Raw genomic sequence first — 18,973 nt, 5'->3', positions numbered from 1 at the left:
AGGTGGCAGCACAAAGACAGAAAAGGGACAAGTGACAACAGATCCACGCAAGACTTGGCTGCTTCTCACGTGATTTAAGACACTCCCAAAGGGCTAAACCTTTTTCTTCTGCACTTCCTAGAAAATCACCGACTGCCAAGAGATGTAAAGGACTAACAAGGAATGTTTTATTTCTGTGATCAATACCGCTAGTCCCTTCAGGCAGCAGCAACTCCCCCTGGAGGCGACTGGCATGGAACTAGAAAGCACCCCTAGTGTGATTCTGCCCTGAGGAATTCAAGCCATATCACCCCTCTGCCCCAGCCTACCCACCATAAAGGTATGGGTTTTTAACAGTCTGGTGCTTCAGATTTCAAAACATTGGGAGGAGACGGCTCATTGTGAAAATCGGGTCATTTCTTAAGCTGGACCCTGTTGGCCTGCTGTTTTCCTGGGGTCAGGACAGCACTTTTAGGTTTGCATGTGGTGACTATAAGTACTAGATTCCACACCAGAAGACTTGACAGACCGAGTTTCTACCCTTATTAAAAAAAAAGAAAAGGGGGGAATTGCCGGGAGGACCAGGGGGAGTAGTCAGCACGTTCACTGCCATGGCAGGGGTTCAGTCCCTGGTCAGGGAGACAGGATCCGCAAGCTGCATGGTGCAGCCCACCCCCCCCCCAAAAAAGAAAAAAGAAAGCCTGCCCTTTCTTTACTCCTTATCAGTTTGGCAGCTTCTAGTTCATAACAATACCTGAACATGTGCATTTTATGGTGTGCCGGAGTTGTAAACATTGCTTCATTTTTAAAAGATTTGTCCAATGTGTGCATTATTGTAGTTATTTAGAGTGCGGGCATAAGATATGGGGGAAAGTTAGAAGTAGATGCCAAAAAGTAATTTAGCAGGGAATTCTGATGCATAGTGAAGACGTTTAGGGGGCGTAGGCAGGTTTTGTGCAGACAAGTCCAGGAGTTTGTGCTGACTCATCAGCTTGACCTGCAGGAGGATTCGGGTGGAAGCCACTCGGGTGATCTTCGTGCCTCCAACAGGACCCCAAACCTTCTCTTTGGGAAATAATTTTGTTTCTGAGTCTCTAACTAACTCCATCAGGTAAGTAGGTTCTGGAAAGTACTCTGTAATTTTTTACACACCTCCTTTCACACAGGGAAATTTTCTTTAATCTGTAGGACCTTTAACACTCCCGCGCTTCCGTACCTGATCGTGTGGTGTAGTTGTAGTGAATCCTCGTCTCCAAAAACTCAATTCTAGGAGTCAGTTGTAGAATTCGGGATGTAGCACAGGCTTCCAAGAGCGAGCGCTCCAAAGAAATTTCCTGTTTGATTGATAGCCAGGCCACGTGGGTAAGAATCGAGAGCCTGACACATAGGTCGACATAACACTGTGGTGTTAAAATCGGGCTTTTTCTGCCTTCTTGCACGATCCCAAATACTGTCCTTGGAGGTCAGTGGACATATATTTTGGCCCAGAGCAACTTCGGGGTGTGTTGTGTGTCTTTGAGCAAATCGGTTCTCCTTTCAGGACCACATCTCAGGGTGGGAGAGAAAACTGGCTTGATGCTGACTCTCCCCTCCTCCTGGAAGACTCACCCCTGGGAAACCTGTGTGGGCACTGTGCTCCCACTTGTGTGAGGCTCCCCCAATTTGAGAAAGGCTTGGTGGAACAGTTCTGTGTCTTCTACTGGCTCCACTTCTCGGCTGTGTCTTGGCCCTCTGCCTCCCCTCCACCACCCTCTCGGCACACACGCACATGCTCACACGCGTACTCACTGCCTCAGATTTCGTCCAGCCCTTGGTGGCCAAAGCCACTGGATCCTGAGGACACCCAGGTCGTCACTGGAAGCCCTACTCTCTTACCTGTGCCCCAACCTCATATTCCACTGGCCTCTGAACTTTGAATAACTACTAACATTTCAAATGCAGCACACCTAACATTACAGAAATTCATTATTGTTTTTTCTTTACACAAGTAAAGATGCTTCCTCCAAAAGTTAAAAAGAGAAAGCAAGAGCTGTTACCAGCCTCACCCCCACCCAGGCTCCTCTAGGAACTGTCTCCTTGGCCCTGAATAAGGTCCTTTTAGTTACCCAATTTCCAATATCCAGTTTCCTCTATCCTTTTTCTAGCTGGCAGCCCTATAGTCACTTTTCATGCAACCAACTTCATTGTTTTATCTAAGAATCAAATCCTGTTGATTCCTCCTTCAGAAATACCCCCAGGACAGAAATGCTTCCCAGCACTCTCACATAAACCCCCTCCCTTCTGCAGCCAGCTGCCACCAAGCATCAGGTTTCCCACCTGATTGTCAGCTGTCTTGAGGGCAGAGATCCCATGGCCCAGGTCTCGTCACAGAGCTGAGTGTGTTTCGTGTGTTCCACGAAAGCACGTGAGTCATTGATGCACAAATAAAACGAGATGCTTGGGCTTCCCTGGTGGCGCAGTGGTTGGGAGTCCGCCGATGCAGGGATGCAAGTTCGTGCCCCGGTCCGGGAGGATCCCACGTATCACGGAGCGGCTGGGCCCGTGAGCCATGGCTGCTGAGCCTGCGCGTCCGGAGCCTGTGCTCTGCAGCGGGAGAGGCCGCAACAGTGAGAGGCCCGCGTACTGCAAAAAAGAAAAAACAAAAAAAAACAAAAACAATAAAACGAGATGCTCCTTCTCTGTCAAATTGTCAGTAGTGCTCAGAGCTGGAGTAGCTGTGGGAAATGGGCACTGCTAAGGAGAATATAAAAAGGTACAACTTCTGGGGCGGCCGGGTTGGAAACAAATGTCAAAAGCTTTAAATGTTTGCACTGCCTTTGCTTCAGCAATACCCACTGTTAGAAATACAGGCTTAGGAAATAATCATGAATGTGTGCAAAGCATTAGCTATAAGAGTATTCGTTGTGAGACTATAAATAGTGAATAATTGGAAAAAAAACTAAATTGGAGAGCTGAGGGAAATTAGCTTTTAAAATTGGTGTTCAAAGTATAAGTAATTTCTCTCTCTTTTGTCCTTTTTTCTTCTTGTTTGTCTCATGTTAGAAATTTTTATGACAAACATATATTACTATTACATTAATACAAAAATAATAACCTTAAAAATACTGGGTATATTTATACCATGAGTTCCTTAAATTTTTTCTTTCAAGCTTTTTTTTTTAGTTTTTAAAATTAAGTTTCTTGGAGAAAGAATTGATGTTTCACTATTGTGTGTTTAGTATTCAAGTGTATTCTTAGCAAATCTATAAGTAATCACTTAATTACTCTTCTTTCCTCAAAGCTCTGACAGTTTCAGATCCCTGCCATTGCTTCCTTGGCTTCACTTACCCAGTCAAAACTATGTTTCGCTTTAAACTGTATGCATTTGACATGTACCCGGATGGTGAAATTAATTAATTTTGCTCTGAAGATTTACTAAGAGCCCCAGAAATCACTGCAGATACTCTGGGGTATTTCACAACCAGACTGAGAATTACTGTATCTGTCTACAAAACTGAGGTGAAGCAAAAAAAAAACATGACTGATTAAAGAAAACACAGAAAATAACCTGACATTTGTTGCTACTCGCCCTTTTCTGGTTTTCTTCCCTAGCACACAGTAACCAAATTACTCAACTTCGAAGTAAGAACTGAAGTCCCTATCCCACCACCCCCTGCTTCACTTCTGACTTCTCGGTGCTTTCTCACTGCTCTTAGGGTGAAGCCCCACATCCTCCCCGTGACCTGCAAGGCCTTGCCTGCCAGAACTCCAACCCTTCCATCTCGGTTACAGACACACTACTTTTTAGATGCTTCCTCTGGCTCCACGGCTGTTAGACCTGCTGTTTCTCACCTAGAAGGTTCTGCCAGCCCTTGCGAATTAACTAAGTTCTGATCTTTCTGAGTTGGCCATGGGAAGCCTTAGGGAGGCTCGGCTGACCTTCCAGGCCAGGTCAGACTCCCTGCAGCAGCTCTCCTGGCAGCCGGTACATCTCCTTCCTGGAACTTTCACAGAGACGTGGTGATATTTGTACACATAACGATTAGACAAATGTTTGTCTCTCCAACTACACAGAGCTTCAGGAAGGCAGAGACCATTTCAGCTTAGCATTTCTGCAGCAAACAGGTCACACAGCAGGGCTGAGACCACCTTCCTTGCCTGCTTGCAGGGTTGGCCCTTGGTTGATGTCTAGAACCTTGGCTTCTCACACTGAGATCCTCCGAGCGGCCCACTGTGCCCCAGATGGCACAATGTGGTGTATGCTGAACACCTGCTTTTCTACTGGGGCGCTGGAATTTCTAACGTGCTGGCCAGGGGGTGCTCACGTGATCAGCCCCCAGTAAAGACCTCAAGCCGAAGTCTCCAGTGGTGTCCCAGACAGTCACTGCCTGCCTGTGGCCGCACTTGGCTGGGGGTGCACTCTGCGTGACCCCTCTCGCGGGGGCGGGGGGAACGAGCCTGAGGAAGCCTGCACCTGATCCTTCCCACTCCCCTTTCCTTGGGATTCGCCTGTGTCCTTATCACACAGCTGTGATAAACCTTGGCCGTGAATACAACTGCATACAATTGCTGTGAGTCCTCACAGCAGAGAGCGGTATGGTCAACACACCATTGTATCCCCAGAACCCTGCACAGTATTTGAGATTTCGTAAATGATTTACTACCTATTTTCTGAAAGGAAAATGAAAATGATCTCAGAGGGCTAGGGCTAAGGCTACCCTGTGGAAATTCTCAAAGGAACTAAGAAACAGAACTTATCAACTACATTCTAATAACCCAAAGAATGTACATACTTCTAAAAACGGCAGAATGAAATTGATTCAGGAAAGTTAGCAATGTCAGAGCCTGTCAGAATTTCTTTCTCACAAAGACGAATGTTCTGGGTCTGTGACAGGGCTGGGGAGCCATGGGCCAGGACCTGCACACGGCTCCCCCCATGAGGTTTCCAGCTTTCCTGTCCCCTCCCCCTCCTTCACCACGTCTGTACACTGTCAGCCCATTGGACCAAGCAGAGTGACACTCAGTATTGGGAGCAACGCAACTTTGGAATCATCTGGAAGCCTTAAAAAAGACATGCTGGGACCCCACCCCTAGAGATTCTGATATAATTGGTGTGCTGTGTGGTCTGGGCACCAGGACTTCCATGTGCAGCCCCTCCTGATACCCTCACTCCCCTTCTTTTCCTCTACTGCCCCATCTCTACCTTGACAATTGTATTTCCCAAGGTCCAGGCTCCCACTCAAGGCTAATCTCTTCTTATTTTTTGGAAGACTTCTTAAAATTTCTGTTCTCAAAATTACTGTTTTCTACCAATAGGCAGGCACACTGATCAGAGGAAGAAATAACACCTTTTATCTCAACAGTACCGGAGGGGAGCCACTAGGACAAGCAGGCGGAACTCAAAACCGTAAAAATCAGAGCCATTTCAGAGCGGGTCATGACTAAGAACATCCCGACAGTGCGAAGTCATTCCTGAGAATGTTGTTTTTAACAATGATCAGCCATCTACACCACCACTCGGCTGCCCCCTCTCCCCCATGCATGCTTCACTGACGTATCAAATGAAGTTAATTAATTTTATTTTGAATATTTGATAAGAGCTCATTATCCTTGATTAGGGTGCGCATGTCACTTACTGCCTTTGGGAAGCACTCTCCTCCAGGAAACGTAAACTCATCCGTTGCCAGTTTTCCACTCTTCTCTGGGGAAGACAGCCGACTCTGAGATGCATCAGCGTTAACTGGCAGAGCTGATGGTGATTTCTCTCTTCTTTGTAGCACCCAGCAGGGCTGCTCAGGGAATCCAGTGGGTGATAAACTGGGTGAGGAGGGTTATCTAGGTCTTGAAAGTCAGCAGAGGAGTTTGAAGTGGATGGAAGTGTAGGTTCTCAAACAGAAGAGAGGAGCCGTGAAAAGAGGGAGGGCTCTGTGGAGAAGGTGGGCCTGAGCTGGAATGACTGGATTTAGGCAGGTGTGGCCCGAAGCCAGGCCCAAAGGAGCAAAGAGCTCCTTTGGGAACGCATGCACCTACTGTGCGCCCACCTGCCCTTTGCTCAGAAGGAAAAGTGGAGAATTCCTGAGGCAGTCTCAGCTCTGGAGAATCCCTTTAGGGTATAATTACACTCTTCCTCTGCTTGGTGCTGTGGCCTAAAGGTGGCAGTGGAAATGCCAAGTCAGGTTGTGGTTAGAACCTCTGCCCCTGGGAGAGTCCACAAAGGCTGGCTAACAGGCCTGGGTGGACGTGGCCTGTCCAGGGGCCCTGGGGTTGGGCAGGCCCAGGCAGGAGTGAAGTCAGGAGACCTCATTTACTCAGGTGCTAAGAATGGCGTCAACTTTCAAATCCCTCACCAGGCAGAGGTGACAAATCACTTAATGGGCACTAATCATTTTGTGGCTCATTTATCTTCCCAGTGAATACTTTTCAACACAAGCATTTACATTTCCAAAGAATAAGGCCTTGTAAAAAGGCTCGTGGAATTTATGGCTGCAGGAAACTGGCTCCCAGTTTGCTCTGCTGACAGGTTTATAAGGCCAAGGAAGTTCATAAGGTAAAATGAATTTCCAAGCAAATGAATTTTTCGGAAATGAGTTTTTGACCTTTTTTAAAAAAAAAAAAAACATATACCAAGGTTATTTGCATTGATTTCATTAGTGAACAATGAGAAGTTTTCAAAATGCAGTATATCTTATTTTTTTTAATGTGAGCAAAAGCACCAATGGCTTTTTGCTTGTCTTAGTTTTAAGAAACGATCTGGGTAAAAGATTCCTTGGGTCTTCAAAGATATTTATTTGGTCTATTTTTTAAATGGATGATTTGTCTAAATAATTTTGTTAAAGTTAGTAAATATCCTGTCGTTTAGAGTGTAGTTTCCAGAGCACTGGCCTGGCCAGGCAGAACGTGGTTACCGTAACACGTAACAGCCCGAATTCGGTCATCAGGGAACCGAGAGCAGAGGGGGATCCAGTTATTTCGGTTGCATTCAGGATTAGAGACTAAATCAGTACGTATTAAAAGGCCTGGATTTTAAAAAATTGCCATGGAGATGGGAAGGAAGGCAGGAGGCAAGGGCCCTGGAGACTGGAGATGCTACCGCAGCCCACGCATGTCAGGCAGGACAGGCCTTCACACCTGCGAGAATTGCTCCGAGAAGAACATTTGGCCCCAAAACCAGGAAGGCTAGGATTTCAGTCCTGGCTCTGCCATCCTGAATAAGTTATCTAACCCCTTGAAACCCCTATTCCCATGCCTCTAAAATGGAGCAGGTAATAATACGTGCTCCCAGGAGTATTAACATATGTAAAGTTCCTAGCCCAGAGCCAGGCCCTAGTCATTTTTCTCTACAAGTTAATTCTTCACTTGACACTTCAGAGGCCCAAGCTGCTCCCCCATCCAAGCAGCCTTGAGCCTAGATTCCACTACCCGTGATTCGTTTCTTGGACTTAAACCTTGGGTTGTCCACCCTGTCTTAAGGCTTTAGAGAGCCTTTCCCCTCACTGGAGAAATGAGGTCCAGAAAGATAAGACGTCTTGCCCAAATGATAAACTAAGAAAATACCCTGAATACTTTAAATCTATAACCGGGGGTGATCACCAGTTAAATCCATTTCACCTGTAACCTGTCTTTACACATCAAAGTTGTTTTACTTGTTGCTGCAAAAGACCTGCACGTCATCCAAGGATCAGGGAGCCTAAACAAGATGTTTGCCCGAGGTGTTTTCCAGAAACTTGGCATCACCTGTGTCTATATGGAGCTGAGAAAGTTAAGTCTGGAAAGGACCACTGACCCTCCAACCCGCCATGCGCGAGTGTCCTCTAGGTGACCTTTTGATGTCAGAGGGCTGAGAACTCCACCCTCAGATCAGGCCGGGTGCCTCCGTTTTTGAACGTGCAGAGGCCTGTAGCTTAGTTACACTTGCACAGAATGACAATTACCCACCTTTTCCCAGTAACCTTTCTGCGAGCTCTCCACGCCCCAGACCGCCCTGCTGCTTTATGCTTTATCCCATAAATACCTGCGCCCCTTGCCTTCGGGGAGGTGAATCTGAGACCTCTTTGCTCGGATGCCTCTCTTTGCTGCAAACCTCGGTGTCTCAGCGTTTTGGCTTGCTGAGCATCAGGGAAATGAGTCTGATTTGGCAACAAATCTACCTGAGTCTTCAAGATATCTATATGCTCTGGAAAATGAAATCCCCTATCCTATTATTTTTCTTTAAAGGATTTTCAAAATTAGCTGCTTCAATCATTTAGGCTTTTCATGTCAAAATTTGAAATACTAACATCTGCGTAGCTTTCTGGTTTAAGGTGAAGGTGGGAGGTCTGTCTTTTCTTCTTTGAAGTTGTAGAAAGCAAAAGGGAAATAAGAAATGAAGACTTAATTTCCATTTTCACGAAAAATAGGGAGTTAAAGCTGAAAACTACAAAACAGGTGGATGGGCTGGAAAAAGCAGGGGAGCATATAGGAGGGAGAGGAGAGGACAGTACTTGACTGCAGAAATCAGGATGAGTCAGCAAAATGCATTTGTAAAAGAGATCAGCTGAGGAACAGAATCTAAGCTTCATGTTTACAACAGAGAGACGATGTACAAACAGGGCAGCAAAAACCCTCCAGGACCCAGTTTGGTTGTGGAAAGTAGAGGTGATGGGGTTTTAAAAAATCGCATACTTGCAGGGAACGCCCTACCTACAAGCAGCAGGGAAAAAGATGCTTTTTGAAAAACCCCACAGCTGCTTGTCATTATTGGCTGGGGGGAATATATCTATAACCAGCACAAGACCCTGGTTCATAATGAAAATTCCTGCTAGGCTGGGATGTGGCCCTGCAAGTATCTGGTCCAAGAAAAACTCACCTGCCTCAAAGGTGAGGCATCAAAAAGAACAAACCCAAGTTATTTCAAAGATACAGACCCAAAAAAGATCAGGAAAAATAAACAGCAGATAAAATGCTGCCAGAGAGCAGACAAAAACAGTAAGAAAAAAAGTATTTTTACTACCAATGTAAAATATTTAATGAAGCAGTTACCTCTACAAAGCCTGGGCACAAAGCAGAGATGCAGGAAGCTATTTGGCAGTGATAACAGGACAAGAGATAACATGTGAGCTGACAGGGTCCAGGGTACAAATAGGAGGAAAAGAAAGAAACCAAAGAAACAGGGATGAACTGGAAGAAAAAAGAGATAACAATAAAAGCTTAAGTAAGGAGCTTAGAGGATCAAAATGAGAAAAACCAAGCAAAATTAAATGGATATGGGTATAAAAAAGATTTAAACAGGACACAAAGTGAGCATAATATTGACGCAAAAACCTGGTAATAATTGTACAACTGAAAAAACTTTACTGATGCAAAAAAAACAAAATCTTACCAAATAGACTCAAGGAACTCAAAAGAATAATACAATGTGACAAAGCGGGGTTTATTCAATGCAAAGGTGGTTCTGTTACTGAAAGCGGGTGTCCAGCTGCTCGCTGCTCAGAAGCCAATAAAGAGGCAAGCTTGGTGGAAAGGAAAGTTTGCTTTATTTCAGAGGCTGGCGGCTGGTGGGGGGAAATTCCCGGCCAAAGGCCGACTCCCCCCACCTCCACTGACAACCAGTGGGGCAAGAGCTTTTATAGACAGAACGGAGGGAGGGGGCTACCTATAGTGATAGAAACAGCACGGTCAGCTCTGACAATCATCTTGAAATTGGTCCTGCAGTGATCTGATCAGCATCATCTTGATTGTTTTAAGTAGAGTTAGGCTTCAGTTCCAGGGTCAGTTTGTTCCCATTTCCTTGAGGCCAGTTCTCGGAATCGCGGCAGCTTATGTCATGGCTACAGTCTGGTCATCGTGTAGTTAACTTCTTCCGTCTGGTGGGGTTATAGGATCTACAAGCCAGCTCACAGGATAGGGCTCAGAATATTACCTATAGCCCTTGAGAAGGAAATAAAGGTCCTTAACTTTGCTCCATGACTAAACTATTATTGTTTTGTCCTGTTTGACCGATTTTCTTTGTTTCTGCATTTTCTCACTTCTCTGATTAAACTTATTCTTTGGCTAAAGTTTTTCTACAGACAAAAGGCAGTCTGGGGACATAGGGAAGGACCATAGGGTACTGCTCCATTTCAGTTCAACATTAGGAAGTCTAGTTATGTGAATTCAACATATTAATGATCAAAGAAAAATATGTATCTCTTTAGGTGCTTAAAAGTAAAATTCAGTGTCCATTACTGACGTAAAAAATTCAGTGAATTAGGAACAGATGTGTACTTCCCTAACAAACCAAACTGAAAGTCAACATTATGTTTAAAGGAGAAATACCAATAGCATTCCTATTAAAGGCAGGAATAAGATTTAAATGTTATAAACAGTTAGAAAAGAGAAATTAGACATACAAAAATTGAAGAGTAAAGTTATCATAATATGTATACTTGGATAACCCAAAAGGATCATCTGAAGATTATGAAAAGATTTCAGTAAGGTGGCTTAATATAAAATGAACATTTTCAAAAGCTTTCATGCATTTAAACAACTTGTTAGAAGATGCAATGCAAAAAAAGACCTTTTTACACTTACAGTAACAACAAAAAAAAGCCAAGGTAACCAAGAATAAACCTAAGAAATGTTCCAGATCTATATGAAAAAAACTTTAAATTGATCCTAAAAGACACAAGAGCAGTCTTAAACAAATGCAAATATTCTTGAATAAAAGGAGTGAATTTTATAAAGATGTCAAATCTCCCTGAATTAAATATCCCTGTGTTTAAATACTACCAAGATAATTTTGTAACTAGTAACTATATATGTATGCATCAGAACAAATTCCAAGTGGATCAAAGATTAAATGCTAAAAGTAATAGAAGAAATTTGGGAGACTTAAAATTCTTTATAGCAAAAATCAACATAAGCAAAGTTCAAAGACAAGTGGGGGAAAAAAAATATTTGCACCTCATCACAAAGAACTAATTTTCTAGAAACTGAGAAGTAAAAGGGCAAGCCAATAGAAAAATGGGTGAGCAAATGGACACTTTAAATGAATGGAAATAAACCAGATTGCAAATGCATTTTTCCTTTGACTCACTAATTTTAGTTCTGGGAATTTATACTTGAAACAGTATAAAAAAGATATACAGGCAAAATTATTCATTACATCTTTGGTTGAAATAACACAAGATTGGTAACAACCTGAATGCTCATCTATGAGGGGCTAATTAAATAAATCATGTATACCTGTTCAGGTTATCAGTTGGTATAGGACCTCAAAATAACAGAAGTCAGAACAACAATGTATTATTATCTCTCACTTCTGTGGGTTGATGGGGCTCAGCTGGGTGCTTCTCACTTAGGAATTCTCGTGGAGTTGAGGTCAGATGGTAGTTGGGCTGGAATCACCTGAAGTCTCCACTGTTTTCCTTGCCCTATCTGGGGTGTGGGCCAGCATGGCAGAAATAGCTGGGGACCAACCGAGCATCTCTCTATGCAAGGTCTCTCCATGTGGGCTAGCTTGGGCTACCTCACAGCATGGAGGTCTGAGGGGCATCAATGACTTCTCCCCAAGCACCTGGCCCCCCAGGGGGAGTGTCCCCAGTGGCAGGAGGTGGGAACAGACAGCTTCATTCATGACCTACAAACACAGCCTCACTTGCACTATATTCTGTTGGCCGAACAAGTCACTAAGGCCACCACATATTCAAGAATCCATCTCTCAATGAGAAGAGAAGCAAAGAATATGGGGCCACCTTTAACTTGCCACATAATGAAAGCATATGCAGTTATAAAAAAGAATGAGGATGGTCTCTACACTGACACGGAAAAACTCCCGGTTTTGTTGAGTGAAAAAAGCTAGGTGGAGAGCGCTGTAAAAAGTTTCTTTTGAGTAACACAGGAAGGAGTGGGGAATACAAACACCCATGTGTGTTTACTTGTATTTTAATACAGAAAATATAAACAAAACAAAAAACAATTTTGTCAACGAGAACAACGGGTGCACAGGTGTAGAAATAGGAGAAAGATATCTTAACATACGCCTTTCTATATTATTTTGACTTTTGAAGTAAATTGACAAAGAAAATACTTGGATCTTAAAAAAAAAAATCCAAAGGTGCTCAACTTTGCTCCTTTCCTCAGAGCGTTGGAGCTACTTGGGGAAGGAATAAGGGGTCTTATTTTTACAATCCTATAGGTTTCCAAGGAAATCCTCTGTTTTACCTCCACAATAGTTAAAATCAACCCAGAAAAATGGTCCATCAGTTATATGGTTAGTTACAGCTGGTAATATTGCCTACAAGTTGTCATATTTGTGCTGGCCTGAGGGTATGGACAGGGGGTTTATTGTCCTTCATCGTCAAACCCAAACTACCATTTAAAATGCAGTTTAAAATGTTGAAATTGTCAAAGTCCAAGATAGTCAGGGGTGTGCTGGTTCATGAAAGCCAATTGTTAAATATTCAGGAGTTTTGCAAGCCATTTGTTAAACTATTGGTAGCTTAAAATCAACAGGACGGCTGATTCCAGTATATAAACAAATCAATTTCAGGTTGCAATGAGTGTTAGGAATGAAAAACACAGGGAAGTGCGGCACAGAAGGAACTGGAGAGAGTGCTCACTTATACCAGGCCATCAGGCAATGTGGCACATGAAAATAATAATAGATTTCATCAGTGAGACAGGATTTCCACTCTCTTTCTATTTTTGTAAGAATCCATACAGACATGGGTTGTATAAGGATTTTTAAAAAAAAAATAGTTAACATTTATTGCACAGTACATGTGCAAGGCACTATGTGCTTTGCAAGCATTATCTTGCTAATCATCATAACTTTTTGATGTAGGCACTGTGATGATTGCCATTCTACAGAGAGAAAATTGAGAGTCCAAAGGTGGAAAGTGATTTGTACAAGCCAATAAGCAGCAGAGCCAGACTCCAAATCTGGTGGCTTGGCTCCAGTGCCCACTCATTTAAACATCTTGCTGGAAAGCCCATTACATTATTATTTGAAAAACTCAAACACATGAAGGAGAAAAATAAAGTCACCCATAATTCTAGTTCCTGAAGATGACCACTATTAACATTTTGATCTAAATCAGAGGCTTTCAACTGTTTCTCCACCCCGATCCATCTGAGGACTGTGGCTCACTTCTGTGAGTAACTGTGGCTCAGTCTGAACAGATATTGTCAAGGGTATGAAGACTGAAATCTGAAAAATCCCACATGTGGTTTTTATACAGTCTGCTCACTGTCTCATTTTATTTCTTTCAATAAAGGGCATGGTTTTTCAAAGTTCACATTGCCCACGATCAAATGTAAAGAAGTTTGATATGTTTTTATTGGAATGGCTAATGGAAAGCTTTCCTGCATTGTTCCATCCCTACTGATTTATCGGTACTCTCACTGGCCAGCAACTTGCTTTACTTCTCTGAAGATGCTAAGGTATTATGGAGCTATACGCATACATGCAGTCACGATACGATACGTATGTTACCTGAAAGCATGGTTAATATTCAGATACACACACACAAACACACATACACTATTTTTTGCAAGAGCTGGGTCAAAATCAATTCTGATTTTGCCAATCACAATCACTTTGAGTCACAATCACAAGATTATAATAATATTTTCAAATGTGTTAAAGAGAAAGGCAAAACCAATTCCTTTTTTTTTTTTTTTTTTGCGGTACGCGGGCCTCTCACTGTTGTGGCCTCTCCTGTTGTGGAGCACAGGCTCCGGACGCGCAGGCTCAGCGGCCATGGCTCACGGGCCCAGCCGCTCCACGGCATGTGGGATCTTCCCGGACCCGGGGCACGAACCCGCGTCCCCTGCATCGGCAGGCGGACTCTCAACCACTGCGCCACCAGGGAAGCCCCCAATTCCTTTTTAATCAGAGGGTTTTTAATTTTTTTCTATCATAAGTTGATGGCCACAAAGATTTTGAATGGTTTTCTAAATGTATTTCAATATTTGGGAAGCTAAAATGACTAATGATTATATGCGTGAGTGTGTATTTCTGATGCTCATTAATCACAGGCAAAGTAGTAGACAGCTCAGGTTCAATTAATAAATTATCCCTGCAAGTCTGGGCATCTTGAACTTTCACAATGGCACTTGTTGAATCTGGGAAAGTGTGAGAGGCTTCTCTGTAAACTGATTTTTCTTTTGGTCAAATGCTTAATTTGAAAAACTTTTTGATGTGTGAAGAACTTATGATGAAGACAAATTTTTGTGTAAAGATATTATATGCCAATAACTTTAACTGATCATGGACATTAACCAGTTGAATCACATTAGCTATGACATATTTCGAGGCTGTTAACCTCCATTTTAGTTCTCCTTGATTTAAAATTTTTTTAATTCCTGATTTTTAATTGGTTTTCCCATTTTCTTCACTCTGATTTTTTCCTCTCAGTTCATTAGTGCTTGGTCTCTATGGAACAAGGCCTTGCTGTGATGGGGTGTGATTCAGTCTGGCTGGTCCCGCCCACGGGGTGATGTTCTTGTTGCTTTGTTGAGTGCCTGAGTGATCCATTCTTGAGCGATTTGTGACTTCGGTCTCCTTTGTGTTTGTCACTAGTGTTTTCAATCCTTTTCAATTCAGGTCTTTATTGAAGAAGATACTTTAATGATGTTTTTCATTCTTGCAATGCAAGTTTATAACAGTATTTCCAAACAAATGTGTTCAATAGAGATGAAAAAAGTCAAACTGATTTTTCCGTAAGCAGAAACTTAATTTTTTCCTAACGTAAGACGAAGCTGATGCTCTAAATGATTTTGAATCTCCTTAAAAGTTTTTCCACCCTTGAATAAGATAAAACAAGTCATGTTCAGAGTGGTGTTTATTAGTCGCTGGCAAATTAGTAGACGGTTCCTGACACCCCCTGCTTTGTTTGATTAATGTATTCTCTCTACAGTGGGGCCTCATTGGCATTTGTTGATCTGAGAAAGCATTAGAGATTCCTACATAAATCTATTTTATTTATTTTATCATATGCTTAGTTTAAAAAGTGTCTTATATAAAAGATGTCTTTCCTTTTTCTCAGTTCCCATTGGCATCAGCCTAGCCTAATCCAAGGCCATGACATTGGAGGAAAATTCAGGGGCTGCAAAGTCCACAGCCATGGACCAAAGCCCACTCTGAGTTTTCTCCTCCAGGACAGAAAAGAGCAATGGCCAGGATCTGAGGGCACTTTACTTTTTGGTAATATGGGTTCATTCCAATCCAGTCTGGGACACACTGAGTGAACCTTACTGCATGTTTCAGGCTCCAAACTAACCATTTGTTTAAACAGCTGGATAGTTTAGGTGAAAAATTCAGTTTTAACGTTTTTTTACATCTCTCCTGTTGAGTTCACTCCAACTATATGCATCTGATGTAGGTGCTTTATAAGGGTGCACGAGCTAGTATGTATCGGTTGAACATTAGGAGGGTGCAACCTGGTGGCCAAGAGCTAAGACCAGAGTTGGGCAGGGCCCAGTTCTTACCTCTGCACCTGTTTCCCCGTCTATAAAATGTGGATAATCATGGCACTTACCTCACACGTGCAGGACTACAGCACGTGGCTGATGCCTGACCTATAACAAGTACTGGACCGATAGCACCCACGACAGTATCACCACCATAGTTTCCCACATGAGCACCTATGTACCTAACACTGCCTGTTGACTGGAAACTGCTCTATCAGGTAGACACCAGGCTATGACCAGCCCCTCTTCTCCTTCAGCCAACTGGAGCCCTCCATGCGGGGGAAGTGAAACAAGAGAAAATACTCTGAGGCTTCGCATTTGGAAACCGCAAAACAGATGCGCAGAGCAGCGCCCACCTCTGTTTGAACTGTACACGTCTGATGCCACCTTTACAAGGATGAGTTAAGCAGTTCGTTGACATATCATTATCACGTTTTGAAGTTAAACAGCCACAGGATCTATGAACTCTCATCACGCAGTTAATTATTCCTGGATTTCTCTGTGCTCTTGAAACATATTCTATTTATTTAACCCTCCCCTGGGAGCGCTGGCTGCCTTTGTCCCCGTGACACAGCCAGTGGTGTAAAACCTCTGCATCTGTCAGATTTCTCCATGTGGAACATAATTGCCTAATTTCCATTTGAAAGTACAGCCCTGACATTACAACTACATAGACCCACCAGTGATCACAATGATGTCCTGACACCTACAAGGGGATGGGGGCGGAGGGGTGCCTGATGCCATAATAAATGTGCACCAGATGAATGCTTGCCTTCAGATGGACCAGGTCTGAGTTTACAGCTGCAGATGAAGTGTTCCATGGGAACAAAAAAAAAAAAAAAAAAAAGAAAAGAAAAGAAAGAAAGAAAAAGAAAAGACTAAAGAAAAAGAAACCAACAGATTAGCATCAGCGTGAGTCTGGTGGAGCCAGATGGCTCTCTGTGGAAACGGAGCTTTCCCGCTTTCTTCCAGTAACCCCGACCAGCAGACAGCGAGCATGCTAAGAGGGGAGAAAAATGATCTCATGCCTCAGCCAGGCACATGATTCTCCTTCTTTCTCTCACACACAACTTGAGCTGAAGGAAAGTTGGAAAAGAAAAAGGGGTGAAAAAGAAAGGGCGGGGAAAGTCAGGTTGTCATTAAGAACAAGCTGGTCAGAGCCCAAAGGAGGGTGAGACACAAGCCCCTGGCCAGGCAAGGCATCGGACAGCCAGGCTCAGATGCCCACGAAGGGGAGAGCCATGCCGAGGGAGGTCCGGGAGGTGGGAGGGACTCAGCCCATGTCCACCAACTTGTCCACAGAGGCTTCGTGTATAAGAGGCTGGGAGATGGGTTAAGAAGCCATGGGATTAAGCTCTGCGCTCCTTGGGGAAGGACGGTGGATGGTGTTTTCAAATTCTTACTAATGAAAATATCCGCCTCTCTCCGTGGGCTGGAGGCCAGGGTGTTTGTAATAGTCCTTGGCCTGCTGGACCAGGTCGGAAGCCGCACCAGCCATCTGCTTGGATCCCAGTCTTCTGTGCCCCTGGCCTGTGCCCTGAGGAAGGCACTGGAGCCAGACAGAGTTCCTGGGTAAAATGAACCTAACAGGTTGTAAGTGTGGGAGGGGACCTCCGAGGACCTAAGGCTGAGAGGAGGCTCATCCCAGCGTCACTCCGCCTTCCCTGCTGAGCAGAGCATTCACTGCTCATAAACAAAAGTCTGTGATCTGGAGTGACAGCCAGACCTTGGACTGATGCACCTGGGGCGGACCACCAGATGTTGGTGTCAGCACACAGCACTGGTGGAGGCCGGCAGTGTGCAGGAGTACCATGAGCTAATCTGCCCTCTGAGTGAGTGTGTACACACCCCAGCTTGGCACTAAGGCTCCCGAGGGCTCCCACCCAGAGAGGTGCGTCCCAGAACAAATGCTCCCTCGGGAGTGCCGGGGGCTCACGGAGCACGTTGTCGGCCTGGCTAGGTCTCCCTGGGCACCTGAAGTTTGTCTCCACCAGTGTTTACTCCAAAGAATAAATAGTAGGCTCCAGGGGGATGCCAAATGCACGATGTAGTCATTCAATTACAGCTGGAAAAGATTATTTTGATCCTAATAAACATGGAACAAAATCCTCTCCATTTTCAACCAGGGCTGGGGCACCTGCCTCGCCATTTCTGGCATCTTCGGTAGAGCTGAGCGTTAAACTGGCATATTCTATCAGGGCCAAAGAAGCTGCCAGCTGGGAGCTGGGGCCACAGGCTCCTGCTTTTCTCCTTCCAAAAACAAAACAAAAAGCCACTACTCCACCAGGCAACCGTTTTGCTCTTCATCCCTCAGGCAGTGCTACCACCTAACTGCTCCTAGTTCTGTCTGGGCTGGCTTTCCTCCCTCACCGCTGAGCTAAAGGATTTTGAAAAGAAAGCACACAGGGAAAGTAACAGGAATCGCGAGCTGGATCATCTTTCCTTAGCCCCACTTTAGCAGTAAGACCACTTAACTGGAGCATTAAAAAAAATCACGTTCACAGAGGGATTACTAAGCGTCCGTAACTCTTCTAAGGGCTTTGTGTATATGTCACACAATCCTCATGACACCCCTACAAGGCAGGTCCTCTGATTATCCCCATTTTACAGAAGGAACATTCAGACACAGAGATGATAAGCAACTTTCCCCAACACACACAGCTGCCAAATGGTAGAGCCAGGATTCAAACCGGGCTCTACCTGGCTCCAGGGTCCACACGTCCAGGCTGCCCTGACTTTTTTGATGTTGTCGTAATGTTGAACAGCACATCTTCTGCTTAGGCTATTTGCCAGCGCCAGGGGTGTGATCTTGGGCTACTAAATCTCCCTGAGTTTGTTTCCTCATCTGTCAGTTAGGGACTGGAAACATTGTCTTATCATGGGGTTGTTGCCAAGAGCAGAAGTAACGTGTCACATGCATGCAAGGCCAGTGCCTAGAATTTGGTTATCTATAAATGTTAGTAGTTACTATTGTTGTAAATATCAAGAGCATCTTTGTGCTCCTGTATTTCACTGTGAGGCAGTGAAATGGGTGGCGCAGCTGTCACTAACCCCATTTTACAGGTGGTAAAATTGAGATACCAAGACATCAAGCAGCAGAGGCTGGCCAAGAACCCACATCTCTGGAGATTGCATTCAGTCTAATCCTGGCTTGTTCTGGCCCTTCTGAACCATGGGCCACACCACCTATTTCTAGACACAAGACACAGTTGTTGTCTGGAAGGACAGCAGAGCAAAGAATTCAGCTCTTTCCACCTTCCCTTCCCCTCCTCCTCCTGAGATTGGCAGCCGACAGTCAAATCTGCCCTCCTAGGAACTGCTGAAGACAGTTAATGCCTCTTGGGACAAGTAAGGTCCCAGCAAGAATGAATCACAAAATTACCTGTGCCCTTCAGATTTTCCTTCTTACATAGGTTAAAAAAATACTTATTTTTTCACCATCACCAAGTGCAGATGCTAGACCACCAGACCGCTTCTCTGCCGCCCCTCGCCCCTGACCCCAGGCCTCTGAGAGCATTTCCAGCACTCGCCACTCGCCACTGCCCAGATGTCCCCATGCCGCAGGAAGAAGCAGTAGAGGGTC

The 18,973-nt window shown here is 44.3% G+C and overlaps 1 protein-coding gene and 1 long non-coding RNA gene across 5 annotated transcripts in view; one reads left to right on the top strand and one right to left on the bottom strand.

Annotated features, from left to right (window-relative positions):
- Positions 1-792, top strand: part of RNASEH2B (ribonuclease H2 subunit B) — an 84,757-nt gene extending 83,965 nt beyond the window's left edge. For all 3 annotated transcript variants that reach the window (XR_009536717.1, XM_060128981.1, XM_060128980.1), the window contains one exon: positions 3-792. Coding sequence is in view for 2 of the 3 variants with exons in the window: in XM_060128981.1 (XP_059984964.1) it covers positions 3-35 (33 nt within the window). In the remaining variant the exon portion in view is untranslated. The remainder of the gene's footprint in view (positions 1-2) is intronic.
- Positions 1-18,973, bottom strand: part of LOC132508646 (uncharacterized) — a 32,959-nt gene that overhangs the window by 3,617 nt on the left and 10,369 nt on the right. For both annotated transcript variants that reach the window (XR_009536719.1, XR_009536718.1), the window contains exon 3: positions 2,296-2,601. This is a non-coding gene — a long non-coding RNA (uncharacterized LOC132508646). The remainder of the gene's footprint in view (positions 1-2,295; positions 2,602-18,973) is intronic.

The sequence above is a fragment of the Lagenorhynchus albirostris genome, chromosome 18, assembly GCF_949774975.1.
Source record: "Lagenorhynchus albirostris chromosome 18, mLagAlb1.1, whole genome shotgun sequence".
Classification (NCBI taxonomy): domain Eukaryota; kingdom Metazoa; phylum Chordata; class Mammalia; order Artiodactyla; family Delphinidae; genus Lagenorhynchus; species Lagenorhynchus albirostris.
Note: the sequence above shows the minus strand (reverse complement) of the source record. Positions and strands in the feature narration are given on the sequence as shown.